Source organism: Mytilus galloprovincialis, chromosome 10, assembly GCF_965363235.1.
Source record: "Mytilus galloprovincialis chromosome 10, xbMytGall1.hap1.1, whole genome shotgun sequence".
NCBI lineage: Eukaryota > Metazoa > Mollusca > Bivalvia > Mytilida > Mytilidae > Mytilus > Mytilus galloprovincialis.
The window spans coordinates 80,986,579-81,002,556 of NC_134847.1; the positions used below are offsets into that span (position 1 = coordinate 80,986,579).

General features: G+C 31.8%; 1 protein-coding gene across 2 annotated transcripts; it reads right to left on the reverse strand.

Annotated features, from left to right (window-relative positions):
• Window positions 1–1,038: 1,038 nt before the first annotated feature.
• On the reverse strand, window positions 1,039–13,071 carry LOC143048543 (uncharacterized). 2 transcript variants are annotated; one of them, XM_076222267.1, is made up of 2 exons: window positions 12,473–13,071; window positions 1,039–2,257 (listed from the first exon to the last, which is right to left on the reverse strand). In XM_076222267.1, the coding sequence occupies exons 1-2, from the start codon at window positions 12,581–12,583 to the stop codon at window positions 1,097–1,099; spliced, it is 1,272 nt and encodes a 423-aa protein (XP_076078382.1). In that variant the 5' UTR covers window positions 12,584–13,071; the 3' UTR covers window positions 1,039–1,096. The 2 variants fall into 2 exon arrangements, with proteins under 2 accessions (XP_076078382.1, XP_076078383.1); XM_076222268.1 differs by lacking the exon at window positions 12,473–13,071 and adding an exon at window positions 3,539–3,904.
• Window positions 13,072–15,978: the final 2,907 nt, after the last annotated feature.

Here is a 15,978-nt window from a genome sequence, read left to right on the forward strand (position 1 = left end):
ATCGGGCTTAACTAATTCTGTTTATCATTTCCGTCACACTTTTTACCTTGCCAGGCTTTCAATTTGCTATACTTTTTTGTAATTTTTTAAAACGTTTCGGATTTTTAAATATTATGGCATCGAGTATCATTGAAGAGACGTTTATTGTGTAAATGCGTTTCTGGTGCATTTAAATTGATACTGTTAATGTTATCATAGTAGTATACTAACTTTGTATTTAATTGTAGTTATCAAAAGTACCAGGATTATAATTTTATACGCCAGACGCGCGTTTCGTCTACATAAGACTCATCAGTGACGCTCAGATCAAAATAGTTAAAAAGCTAAACAAATACAAAGTTGAAGAGCAGTGAGGACCCAAAATTCCAAAAATTTGTGCCAAATACGGCTGAGGTAATCTACTCCTGGGGTAAGAAAATCCTTAGTTTTTCGAAAAATTCAAAGTTTTGTAAACAGAAAATTTATAAAAATGACCATATAATTGATATTCATGTCAACACCGAAGTGCTGACTACTGGGCTGGTGATACCCTCGGGGACGAAACGTCCACCAGCAGTGGCATCGACCCAGTGGTGTAAATAGTTATAAAAAGTACCAGGATTATAATTTTATTTAACATCCATGAAATGTTTGTCACTGGACATTAAGCAATTTAAACTCCTCATATTAGAGCAGTACTTGTATTGTTTACAGGACGATTTTTTATCAATATATATATGATAGTGTTAATTTAAGTATTTTTTATCAGTACATGTGCTAGTATTATCATTTATTTTATTTTTGTGTCTTTTCTGTGTATTCTTTGATTTCAAATTACAAGAAATAAAAACTTGCGAAACAAAGCTTGAACATTTGGTGTTTAAATTAGGGTTCTAACATTTAGCTAATGTTGTTGGCTTTTTAACTGTGATGTAAATAATCATGAAATATAGTATAAAATTCTTCATCCGCTTTATTCGATCTCATTTTTAAATAATACCGTTTTGTTTTGTTTTCATTTTTGAAATTTCTTTTTTATTGACCTACATGTACAAAAACTCTTCTTTAAATTTATTTATTGAAATATGGGATGCATAGGAAACTATAAACTTAATCATCAACTCATGATGTCAGCAACTTCATCATCTTCAGGTTCTTCTTCTAATTCACATAACTGAAAGTCTTTATTTGAGTTCAATTGCCTTCTCTCCCGAATATCCGCAAATTGAAGAGGATCCGGTAAACGTTCAGGAAGTTCATATTCTTTTTTTGAACCGGCGAAAAATGAAGGTTCATTTACTTGCATCGAGACTGAGAGTAGAATATCTGGATTAAATATAGCTTTTCTCTCCTTTTGCTCAGCAACTGGTTCCGACTCCGGTTTCCTTGTAGGTGTAGGCGTACTGCGCTTTCGTCGATTTTCTTGACGCTTCAAAACTTCTTCTTGAACTTTTTCAGAAAACCCCATTGCACGATGTAATTGCCCAGACACTATCTTTGCATTTAAATCTCTGATATTTACAAAAAACATCGATGAAGATCGATTCAAACTAGTTTTGTTGTTATTGCTGCTGTTTTTGTTTTTATTTTCGTTTTCATCTTCGTTTTCTATTTTTTGAATTTCCTTTTTCGGCTGTTGATAGTCTTTTATTGCGAGTCTTTTTTTCAAAAGTCTTGGCTTGGCAATTTCGCCTTTCGCAATTTTATCTTGAATATCACTTTCACTTAAATCTGGTAAATATCTTCGTAATACTGCAGCTGTGGTCATGTTCTCGTGTGATATCCGTAAGGTTGGGAAACATTGATCACACTTGTATAATCCCATTTGTCTCGATTGGTCTTGTTTACACTGACTACACACTTGAGGTCCTATGATTTCACAAATTTCCCTTCCAACAGGGAGAGATGCCAAATAGTTAATTGGATATACTGAATCTGTATCGTCGTCTATGTCATTCGCACCAATACGAGAATTGGCACGAGACGGGAGTGGTTCACTTCGGATGCTCTTTGGTGTCATTGCATCTCTTCGTACATCATGCATATATCGACTAGCGCTTGTGTGCGGACGACTTGGAGCGTATTCCTCGAACTTATGAGTTTTATTTTGTGCAAGTTCAACAGCTGCCCTTCTTGTTTTAGCAGAATAACTTAATCTTTCTCGTTCAGCAAGATGGCATATATCATCTAAGCTTAAGCTTACTGGTTCTCGTCTCGTGATTGTTCTCACGGGATTCTGTTGTTTCGGTATAAAATCAAATGTCTTCGCTCTCGTAAGCTAAAAATAGAAAAAAAAGTCATTAGCTCGAATTCATTGTTATGCACAGGTGCACAGTTAGCTGAATTTTCCAAAGAGTGTTTCCTTGTCATTTTTTTTTTATCTTATATCTGGTAATACCGAATGAGAGGTAAATATATCAGAATATACAACAACTACTACTAATAAGCGGACATAAATGTATTAGCATGATATGAAATGAAATGAAATACCAGATATAAAAAGGGTGATGACGGCCCAGTAAAAACGAGAAACGAGAAACAAGATGAACCACACCATCAAAGGACAACCACTGAACATTAGGTTGCTGACTCAGGATACAACAAATGCACTGGTTTTACACGTTTTAAAAGTTTACCAACCTTCATTCTTATCTGAAACGATAGTGTAACATCACAACAAAGAAATACGCACTATAAAATATTAATTTAAATAATCATGTTTGTTTAAGAAATAATTCATGAAGCCATAGATTGTTGGAAATTTACACATGGCCTGGGCCGTGATATTCGAATTTTATCCTGAGCGAATTTTATCCTGTCTTTTTTAATTGCACTTTTTAAAACAATAAAATTGGCAAAGGATCTGCAAATAGGTTCCAGTACATGTAGATTTACGTGGGAAGTATATTGTAACAGCCATTATTATGCATATCTCTGAGTCTGCGCTAAGTATATTTTATCGAGAATTTTATCACAGTGTTGTTTACAAAGCTAAAGAAGCACGTCATATTAGAATTAACGTTAAATTTAGTTTGTTGTTTGTAATTTCAAATTCATGAACTTTCACAAAAACAAAACTAAACAAGTTCAGCTAGATATTATCCCATTCTGAGCACCTGCGATCACCCCCGTTTTTTGTGAGTTTGTGTTGGTTTTCTTGTTTTCTATGTACTGATTTGTTGAAGATTGTTAGTCTTTACGACCTTTTTTTTTATCATGGTAATGTCGTTTTTTTACCTTGACTTCTGATTTTTGGAATTGACTTTTAGCATCTTCTTTTTTTAAAATGTCATTTTTAGATAAAAGACACCACATACCGAGATCACGATAAGAAAGACTGTGATGTGAGACAATCATGTAGATATATACAAACACCAAATGTGAAGTAACATCGTTATTCAATACAAGCGCCAATCGTGAAGACACGCTTTACCGTACCTTGACCTATAATGGTTTGCCTTTATAAGTTGTGAGACTAATTATAAGATGGAGAGTTGTCTCATTGGTACTCATACCACATCTTCCTATACATGTATCTATGTAGCCTTGTCAATCTTACCTTTAACGTTAAATGTTTGTTTGAAACAAGAACAGTCTCGTATTGCCGAACAACCGGCGGCAAAGAAAATCTCACTTTAGACTGTAACTCAGACATGTTAATAGAAATTTATTGTCACACGTCACAATATTAAAATAATCCTTTAAGAAATTGTCTGAGATTGGTAGAAATGTATTGTCTTAAGTTGACAAACCATTATCCCGAAGACAAAGAATATAATTAAAGTGTTCGTTCAAAAAGTAAAATCACATTTTATCACCACAATGTAACGAAATGCACAAATTTAAAATTACGAATATATATATGCAAAAATTAACACTTCCGTGTATTGTACTATGCTGGTTCCATCATGAAATAACAGTTCATTTTGTGTGTGCAGTAATATATTCATTGTCATTGACGAAATTACCTGGTTTTAAATTTCTATAAAGTCTAATAAATTATTAACTGTCTTGTTTTCATTATAACTTTCTATGGTTAGATGGTTAAATTGTTTAAAATTGTGTCAATATTATTTCCGTTAGCGATAAAATCAATATGTCTAAATTCTCATATCCAAGACCAAATATTAATTCACGAAATCTGCCAGACAAATATTTGTTTTTTTCATTTTTTTTCTCCTGATTAGTGTTTTTTTCTCTCGATAAAGTATTGCATGAAGTGTAGTGAGGAAGTGCTTTAAATTGTAACATTAATGGAATGTTGAATTGATCAATTTCAATGTCAATATTTCTTTCATTTTAAGGATTGTTGAAATCATTTGATTTAATGCAAGTATAATTGTCTTAATTTCTCAACTACTCAGTTCATCGAACTAGTGACTTAAATAATTATTTGTAAGAATGATTAGTCATGGGTTTGGAACATGATTTTAATTTCAAATAATGTTTGCGGAACGGTAAAATTGTAAAGGCATGTATATTTTCTTGTTATTGTTATAAGTAATGAAAGAATTCCTCCTTAATTACAAAGTAGGTTGATATTTATCTTAATATTGAAAACAAAATCAAATTGTGTAACCTTTCAAACTTTGGTCGAACTTTGGTACTATACCTAATCATGGAGAAGTTGCAGTATGTTTTATTCGTCAATACATGTAACAACTTTAAAAGGACGAAATGTATCCACTTGAAGAATGAAATGTAAATATATCACTGCAAGTCAATTTACTTTAGCTTTTTGAATTATGAAATAAATTGCAGTTTCTAATCATGAGGTTTACTTAGTGAGGAAATATTGTCAAAGTTGTCTGTAATTTAGAAAATGATTTTCTAAACCTCAAATTAAGGAATATCCAGATTTCTTTGATTACAGTACACATTAAAGTGAACATAAAGAATAAATCACGACAATCATTGTTTCTATGATAAAAAAAAAAAAAACCCCACTCTCTCGTTTATCTGACTTTGTTGTGGTATATTCCACCTCAAACCAGCACCCTTATTAGTGTGTAAGCTTGGTTCTGAAACCAAACATTTATGTTACCAGACAATTTTTAATCTATTCTAATTATAAAACTATCACAATCTTTAAATTGTTACAAACAAAAACAAAAACCAGTTAAAGCGAACATCAGAGACGCTGGTACAATTTGAAATTTCCAAACACGACGCAAAGACCACAAAGATATGCTAAAATAAAAAATAGTTATTTGCGATATGAACTGGCACAACTCTAAAATTCCAAAGGTGATTACAGTTAAGATGTTATATATATAGTTTGGATATACCACATAACACATATAAATGGTTACATTGTTTGATGACTTATGTAGCGATAGTGACACAGAGATGTAGACACAGAAATATTGACACAGACAAAATAAAACAGAAATGAGTATAGAGATGTTGACACATAAATGTTGACACAGAAATGATGAAATTAATATATTGACACAGAGATGATGACACAGGTATCTTGAAATAAAGATGATGAACAGAAATATTAACACAGAGATGATGACATATACATGTTGACAGAGATGCTTAAACACAGCATTGTTGATACAAAGATGTTGACACAGAGATGATGACACAAAGAAAGTGACACAGAGATAATGACACATAGAAGTTGATACAGAGATGATGACACAGAGAAGTTAAAACAGAAATGATGACACAGAGAATATAGTATATATGTCAATACATATAATTAACAGACACTGGTGATGGTTATGTCAGACCCTGGTGATGGTTATGTCAGTGCACCTTTCCTATATTGAATGATGACACAGTGAAGTTGAAACAGATATGTTGAAAAAGAGATGATCACACAGAATTGTTGATGCAGACATGATGAAACAGAATTGTTGACAAAGAGTTGATGACACATAGATGTTGAACCAAAAGATGATGACACATAGATGTTCGAATACAAGTAAAACAATATAATAAAAAGAGTTCAGAATTGAATAACTAATCTAATCTAAGGTCACCGTTGCCCAACGGAGTTGGAATGCAAATTTCTCAAGTTAGAACTGCTCTATCTTATCCCCTGAAAGTTATGCAATGCAATGCAATGATAAATTGGGACCAGTTATTATCCAGTGTTAAACCGATGGCTACTTATAACAGTCTAGTTTCTTGTAACAGAACTTCCAGGTACATGAACTTCAAGTGTAATACGTTCACAATACTTATCTCTGTTTTAATGGTATTGACAGAAGTATAATTTATTTCATTTAACAATATACCACATACTTAAATTTACTTCAAACTGCACTTCAAATTTGTAATCTTAATTTACAATCAGTGTCCAATAAATCAATCATATACATGTACTCGTAAGATAACCTCAGTATGTGTTGTGGCGTTATCTTGACAACAGGCGCATGGCCTACGAATTCTGAGTTAGTTAAGAAATAATTGATGCCAGCTATACTTTATTGTAGTTTTAACATGGGTAGGCATTATATTCGTGATTATTTTTGCCAGAGCGATAGCGAGGGCTAAAATAACACGAATATAATGCCTACCCATGTTAAAACTACAATAAAGTATAGCTGGCATCAATTATTTCGATTCTGATTAGGACAATTACGGTAATTTCTATGTTCGCTGTGTACATAAGTGTACCGTATTTGTGTAGGCTCTTCCATCAACCTTCCTGTCGATTTTTATCCAACTAGTTCAAACCAGTTTAATTTCGCAAAGTTGTATTTCTAAAATTCAAAATTTAAACAGAAATTAACAAATTAATTTATTAACTAAAACAATATTTGTGTCACAATATAACAGAAAAGTTATATTACAACAGTCTTTTCCTTTGAGGTCAATTTCTGACACGCACATTTTCAAGTCAGTTGACGTCAATGGCGGTGGACGCACAAGGAGAATCGGGTAGGTCTTTATTTACTAAATTAATCGTAAATATTCCGCCGGTTAATATTGTAGCATTGGTAAATATGTTCATATCTGATAGAGGATTCCTTGATAAAGTTGTGCTGACATTCGAGACTTGGCAGGAGGGGCCCTTTGACAGAGATCCATTTATACTTGCGGTGGCTACACCTTGTAAAGTTGATCCAGGCCAAAGGGCACGCCTTTGTGCATCTGACGATTTCAAATGCTGTATTACATGATGATTAAAATTAATACTGGGTGACAATCTTGTTGCATTTGTAAAATGGATTGGAAACCTTGGTGGTATATTGGTAATTACGCCTATTTTTTTTTATAGGAGAATGGGGTTCGATTCCCTGCTAGGGTCAATCCATTTTATCAGAAATATGAAACAATTTTGTCATTTCAGTACAACAGTAATAATAACTTATACTGTATTTTATATTTTATTGTCGGAACATATGTTTCAATGAAATTATTATATACAATGACATGCCTTTTTAACGGGAGAGATGAAACGTGTTTTTCAGAGGGAGGGGTTTTGAAATTAGAACAGCCAACATGAACGTTGTGGTATCTAGGTCAAATATGTCAATTACGAATTGTAACACATTGTTGCCATTGTAAAAGTATTAGTAACAAAATGTGTATCATTTTAGTGTTTGAAAGTGTTTTAATTTAAGGAAATACATTAAATGCTTACCAATTTGACGAAATTCATTTTTCTGCCGTCGTCAATATACGCATGTGCAAACTAATTTTATTGGACAATAAAGTATGGTTTCTTTACAAAGCTAAAGAAGCACGTCATATTAGAATTATTAATATTTTACTTTTGTATTGTCTGAACCATTTGTATGTATACTTAAAGATGGTGGTAAACCATTTATACGCTAGAACAGGCATCACGTATAATTTTTATTAGTTTCAATCATCGATAGACATAATCAGAGGGGAAATAGCAATAATGTATCTTTTGATCCAACTATAGAATTCAAATGGATTCCACCCTTCTTATTGGTATCAAATTGGCCCCTATATTGTAATACTGGTTTATTTACTAGTATAGGATACTAGTATTGAATTGTATTTCACTTGAATGTTGCGTTTTAAAGGTCCCTGCTGGTAATATCGCTTCTACGAATACAAGTACTTATAAATCATTGACATTAAATTTACGGGGGGTTGGGTTAGCTTAAGGTAACTAAATAAAAAAAAAAAAGATTTCCATTTGTCCCCTGTTGAAGCTACTAGACTCCTGATAATCCTTGTTATCTTGATATAATCCCACTGAAAAAGATTTTTTTACGGATATATTGTGAGAACTTTTTTTTGGGGTTGAGTTCATGCATTTCGAATAATTATATTCCTAATCGATAAATTGATTTATTAGATGATATAAAGACATGCTATGAGGTAGGCGTTAACTATGTAGAAACAGCTTTACAAAACAAGCCTTACAAATGTGTGGAGTTATTGTTTGCATTGTTTATAGATTTCTGATTTAGCTATCAATACGGCGCTGTTTGAAATCTTCCATGAAAAACGGCAACCGATATTAAGACAACATAATGTTTCGTAAGAGACTATTATATAATAAGATATAAATTGTTGAGGAATTGTTTTTTTTTTTAATATTATCTTTTAAGCCTTTATTTCAAAGTAAGTGTTTTGCTTTTTCGATTTCCAGTTCTTTAATTACCTTTCATCAGTCAACAATCAGAGTTTTAAAAAATGGAGGGTTAACCTCTAAAAACAAAGTTTAACTCCGCCAAATATTGGTGTGCTTAGTAAATGGCTGTATTCATATTTAATGGGTTTTTGGGGTGTTTTTTAATACTTAGAGAATTCTAATCAGATCAAGATGGCTGATTAATATAAAAAATATGATCGTTTTTTGTTTGATTTGTACCAATCTTGTATAGACTCCGAACGATTTAGAGCTTGATTTATATTTGTGTAGACAACTGCCTATAATTGAAGACTGTATGTTGCCATTTATATGTACTTTTGGTTACGTAAATCGCAAGCTTGCTAAATCTGACGGACGTACAAAAATATATGCCTTACATCTCCTTATTAAGATATTTATGTTTAACTTACTTTTCTCAATTTTGCAGATGTTATTCCGACACCATGCACAATAGTTGCCAGCTAACAAGAAACGGACACATATAGAAATGGCGTTATAAATGGTCATAAAATAAAATTTATAAGCTCAAGTGATACTTTATAGTGTTTTCTTAAAAGCATTTAAACTCTTAGGAAGATAAAAATTGATACTTGTTCATCACATATACCATTGTGTGATACTTAAGAGATTAATACATCATCGGGCCTTTTCCATATCGGCCCGGGTATCATCCTGAGACCCCCATATCAGCCCGAGACGTAGTCGAGGTGCTGATATGGGTCGAGGGATGATACCCTTGCCGATATGGAAAGGGCAATATGTATTAATCTCTTTATCATATACTTCCGACAATTGTTTTATGTATGGCAAATTAACAAATAAAATAACTAAAACAGTCAAAAACTTTATAAAAAAGTTAATTATGAATCCAACATATTTTATGTAAATTGTTACTATTTCCTTTAGAGGCATTTTGAAACATTGAAAATTTGAAAGAGTTTTAAAATTACTATTACTTCATGTTTGATGTACTATAAAATGATTCATTTGTGAAAGATTCAACCTGAATAAAACAAAATAATATATATATTATGCATAGGTGTGTGATAAAAAAAGATAGCTATACAAAGTTACTAGACAGCAACATAAAAAGTTAAATCCAATCCAAGATATCGTCAGGTCAAGCGAGTACTCTCAGATCTGTTCCTAAATGTCTTTTTGTTGTCGGGATGTATAAGTACCCGGCTACGTCCACTTGTATTTTTGTCCATCTGATGAGTTAAGCCTTTTTCAACTGATTTTTATAGTTCGTGCTTATGTTGTACTGTTATACCACTGTCCCAGGTTAGAGGAGGGTTGGGATCCAGCTAACATGTTTAACCCCGCAACATTATTTATGTATGTGCCTGTCCCAAGTCAGCAGCCTGTAATTCAGTGGTTGTCGTTTGTTTATGTGTTACATATTTGTTTTTCGTTCATTTTTTTTATACAAATAAGGCCGTTGGTTTTCTCGTTTGAATTGTTTTACATTGTCATATCGGGGCCTTTTATAGCTGACTATGCGGTATGAGCTTTGCTCATTGTTGAAGGCCGTACGGTGACCTATAGTTGTTAATGTCTGTGTCATTTTGGTCTCTTGTGGATAGTTTTCTCTTTGGCAACCATACCACATCTTCTTTTTTCTACTATATACAGTCTTCGACATTATACAGAGGTCTTTTACAATATGTCAAATTCTTAATCATCTCAGTCCAATTGCTTGTGTGGGATATATAAATACACAGCAATGACCGGTTGGAATAAGGACGTTTAATATTGTCACGTCTTTTGTGAAAGCGTAACTATTACACGCCTTTTCAAAGTTTCACACACTTCATTGCGATCGACCGACCTTGAATACCCACTGTGTTAAACGCACTGTATATACATAAAAGGCTTGCCACTGGAAGTTGAGCTAGTAATAATCAACCAATCTAAAGTATTAAAACCCTGTGAATGTTTTTTGATTAAAAAAGAAACAGCTGAAACAATCAAAGATGGGCAATCAACACTGTATTCCCCAGACAACAACAAACTAAAAGTTACTAATACGTCAGACAACCAATGACGGTGATAATGATTTAGGACAGGCACAAGCAAAAGTGGTAGGGCTAGACATAAGTCTGTTCAAAGTATTGAAAAAGTTTACCAATTTGCATTATAAGGGATAATATTATGATTCATATTAACTCCTTTATTAGAACAAGACTTGAATGAATTAGGGATGAAAGCATATTACGTAAACTTAAGGAACCAACAATCAATCAATTGGTATACATCAAGGTATACATGTATGTTCTTCCCAAGTAAGATGAACGTTCTGTTTCATATTCATACATGGTTGGTTATTTAAAAAATATCTATATATAATAATAATAAGAGATGTTACGTTTTCAAACAATTGTATATAATTAGTTTTGACATAAGTCGTCTATAGTCCTTTTGTCTAAGATTTCTAAAAACAAAATTCCATTAATACAAAAAAGTATATAAGATATGATCAATGAGGTACAAAAAATGTATTACACTAATCCAGGCTTATTTAATATAAAACATGTATGTGTAAACTTACTGAAATAGGATTACTTTATTGGAGTGACCTGTCACACTTATTCTTAACTACGACACGTACAATCGAGAGTCGCGGTCAGGCAATAACCCGAATTGATCCAACATTAATCTATTAAGTTTCTTCTCCTTCATTTAACGTAGAGTCTATGACATTTTAAACTTTTATCAACTATAATGTGATGACAAACAAAAACAAATATTATCTTGGAATAATGTCTTTATAATTAATAAAAAAAAAGTTATAATCTAACAAGTAATCGTTAAAGTTGACATTAAATTCAGTCTTGAAAGTAATTGAATAACACATGAAATGTTTCATTATAGCGAGCGATAAAACGCTTTGTTTTAAACTGGTATTATTTAGTAGGTTTTTCTATATTAATTGGATTTTGTATAAAACAGCATATTCGCCTGAAAAGGGATATTCACCATACTAATAGTCGAGTGCTTCTTCATGTATACTAATGGTAAAATGTTTGAATTACAATTGATTTGAAAATAATTCTCATTAAATAATAGTCTTTAGCTGTGTATTTATAGGCTTTAATCGTTACATTGCAAATCATTCTATTTGGTCAGCTGTCCAGTTTCTTATAAAACTTCCTAGTAATTACTATACACCTACGATAACTTGCCTTTAACCAAACTATTCCCCTGAATGATTTTAATGGATCAAAATGCTTTTTAAATTGTTTAAATTAATATACATTTGATTCGCCATTTAATCAGCGATGTTTTTAAATCCTCACATATATCGTTTGTACAGAAATTGCTTTCTCAAGAAAATATAAAAGATTTGGTTAATTTTCTGTATAATTTTAGATTTAGTAATTTACTGAATGTATGTAAAAAATGAAATATCTCTCACGTTTGTTTGGTATTTTGGTATTGGAGATTTGAGAAGATTGTTCTATAAAATAAAATGGAATTTATCTTTTAAAATTTGATGCTTTTACATGTGTACTGAAGATCTAGTTTGTACTAGTATATTAATAAATAGTTTGGAAAATATCTTATATTTGGTTGGTGTTATATGTTGTTCCTTCGGTTCATAACATATAGAATAAATTAAAACCGATTTGGTAGGTTTTCTGTAGTGCAGAGTTCGTATGTAAAATAAAATTGAGAATGGACATGGGGAATATGTCAAAGAGATAAAAACCAGCCCAAAGAGCAGACAACAGCCGAAGGCCACCAATGGGCCTTCAAAGCAGCGAGAAAATCCCGCACCCTGAGGTGGTCCTCAGCTAGCCCCTCGATAAAATTGTGGTAAGAATTACCGATTTGGTAGGTTTTCTGTAGTGCAGAGAAAGTATGTAAATATTTAATATAAAAACAATAATATCTTACCGATTTTGTAGGTTTCCTATATTGTAATTTTGTTCTGTTGTTTCTCTGTGGCTGTTGGTACTGTGGTGTCCATGAATAACTCACAGTCGTCGTTCTTCTGACGAAAACCATGATGTCTTTTTAACTGAATCTGCCAATTATTTTCTGTGTGCGTATTTCTGGTACACTTCTGAATATCTCAAGTTTTTTCTGTATCTTTGTCACTCAAAAGATCTTGAAGAATTATTAAAGAAATATGTAAATAGTTACACATACATTAGAACTGTTACACAATATTTCCGAACACAGACTGACATTATCTCATGTCGAGGATCGGTATACACTGAAAAGACAGGTCTCTAATTATCTGAATAATAGTTCCTTGCGTGTACACGTCTAGTTTGTTTATTTCTTGCCAATCATCTGGTTGTTTCTTGCCAATACACACACGTCTTTACATCCAATACAAGTGATTGTGTTTGTCATGTCACAAAACAATGTAAGAATATACCCACACCATGGAATGTCATTGGAATATATCTGTTTTGGTTGATTATTCATTTGATCGTAGCCTATTGAAAAATATCGATACTTTTACACAAAGGAGGACTTATCTTTTAAGTAACCCGCATTGTAAAGGTCTAATTTTTAAATCTACGGGTTTTTAAATTAGAATGTCCTAATTACAAGTATTATAACTTAAGATTTATGAAGAGATTTATGTTACAACAAAGATTCCCAATCAATAGAATTGTTCATTTAAATCACATGCTGTTTATCGGAAGGCCGTAACATTATTTATTAGATTTTTCTATAAATATTCTGGACTTTTTATTGACTAAAAAGCTAGACAAAACTCACTTTAACTAAGAGAATATTTTCTTTTTAAATTATAACACTTCGAAACCACTGCTACAAAAAAATCCTTGAATAATTTTGATTAATACTTCATTAATCTTGACGGTTATTTCAGACCATTTTCTGAACAGACAGACATACATTTTGCATATATAGTAGCCAAGAACAAAGAGAAGTGTTGCCTCTCAAGCTTATTGGTGATCGTACATACATTTGATTTTAATTGAAATATTGTGAACTTTAGACAGATGACGGAAATAGAAACCTAATGGTTTGAGTTCGATTCTTTTAGTTGTATTTTTGGTACACTTAAAAATCTATAAACTCTCTTTTTTCCGCTATTTCATGTTGATGATATTGACATTTGAAAATTAGAATCATTAGATGCAGCTATTTCATTAATTAGTTTCATATGTCACCGGACAAATCGATACAGCACCCATATAAACAGGTAATAGAAATAATATGGCCTCAAATAGCTTATCTATACTTCATACTATATTTGTAGCTATATTATATTTGATTGAAAAAGATGACATATGTGTTGAAATAAGGCTAACTTTATTGATCAACACCTTAAGGTTATTATCTATCAAAATCTATAAAGTCTTTATATACTGTCTTTCAACCTGACTTAATCATTTGCATTTAAATGGTACGGATTTTATCATTTCTATATTTCAAAGTTGTAAAATTTCAATACTATTTATTAGAATTACAAGGCTTTTCTCGACTTACATTATAAATTATGGATAAGTAATTCATTTTATCCTGATCATAAAGGATTTAAAGTTCAAATGTTTGAATAATTAACGTAATTTTGCTTATTTTGCAGAGGTGCATGTATACTGTATACAAGAAAAGTGATAACCTCTGCAATGTACCTTTCTCATTGTTCTATGATTAATTATTAATATAAAGAAGATCCATACCACCCTCAATTCTCCAATAGTGCGACATAAGTCCTCACAGGCCCATGCTATCCTTTTTCGTACACATAATCTGTTCCCCACCCTGATATGATTTTTCTATTATTTGTTTGACATTATTTGTTTATAACATGCCATGCTTTATACCTGTCGTGTGAACACATTTAAAAACAATACAAATTGATATAACATAAGACTTCTTCTGACACAATACAGCAATCGCAGTAGCTACTTTATTTATCGTTTTCCACACTTTGATTATTATTACAGATAGATAGATACGTTTTCATACATTCCAGTCTAAGAGGGCCCAACTCAGCTAGGCTTTCTCGTGAGAATCATTCCTATACCAAAGGCCTTGTCTGCTATGCTATTAAGTTATTGATTAATGACCGATCAAGTCCAGGCAAAAATATTACATTGATAATAAGACCATAACGTCTAAATGATATAAAGCTGTCTTCTAATGAAAGAGTTTGATATGCTAGTTATACTAATACGGAAGCTGTTACACTCAACAACATTTGTGCAAGTTTCGGCAATAAATACACTCACCTATAGTTACTTTTCTCGATGGTATTTTTGGGTTAAAAATTAAAAAAAAAATATTATAAAAACCGTGATTATTTTTACAAAGAGACTTACAATTAAATGAATCTTATATTGACATTGGTGATAATCTTATTTCTCGATTTTAATTTTTCAGTTTAACACGGACAACATTTCTCAAATAATAACAGTTACAGTAAATTTAATATGTTCAGCAACATTTAAGTCCTTGCAAATTTTATTGACAGAGCCAGCGTAAAGTGGCTGTGTTCTTACTGGTACATTGTCTAGAAAAACCTGGATACGTTTGTTATCTTACAGACACAGTATATGGATACATATAGCTTTTTTAGTAATATCCATGGATATTTTACCTTTAGTTATAACCTATTAGTATTTAAACGGCACGTTCTGTAACACCTAGTCCACTGATTATTCATATATCACATAGATTCTTTCCATTTTCATCGGGCAATAAAAAGTGTTGTAACGAAAATATTTCCAGCTTGAATTGAATTGTAATTGGTGACGTTCGACGAAGATGACTTTTTTTGTGTCAAATAATCTTCTTTTATTTCTTGCTTTGCGGTATGGGTTTTGCTCATTGTTAAAGTCGTACAGAAACACATATATATAATAGTCGCTAACCTTCTACATCATTTTGTCATGTTTGTATTTGAGGAAAAGTCGTCTCAATGACAATCACATACACAGCTAATGTATACAATTTATTACTAGCATCTAATAAAAAGTTTCTTCGACTATAGACTTTTTATATTTTCGGTGTACTTTAGGGTTATTACATGTATTTTAGTGAAAAAGGTGTTTATGTTGCTCGAGTTTGTGAATGCAATATTTATTTTATAAAGTTAAAAATACACCAATATATATTCATGCAATAATACTCTTATTGTAACCAGCAAAGCTAGAAGAACTGGTTAAACACATTTCTATCGCCAATGCATTGCACTATGGTAAACTATGGCACTTTATGCCAACTTTGTTACGTTATGTATTATGTATGTTGTTGTTATTCAATAACGTGAGTTGCAATTATTTACAACATTACTGTTTTAAAACGAGATGATGCAAAAAGTTCTGATCAACATAGTAACAAATAGGAAATAATAAACACGTTTATACATGTCTGATAATGGCGTGTAATATTTTTTGTTGAGGAATTGCTGACAC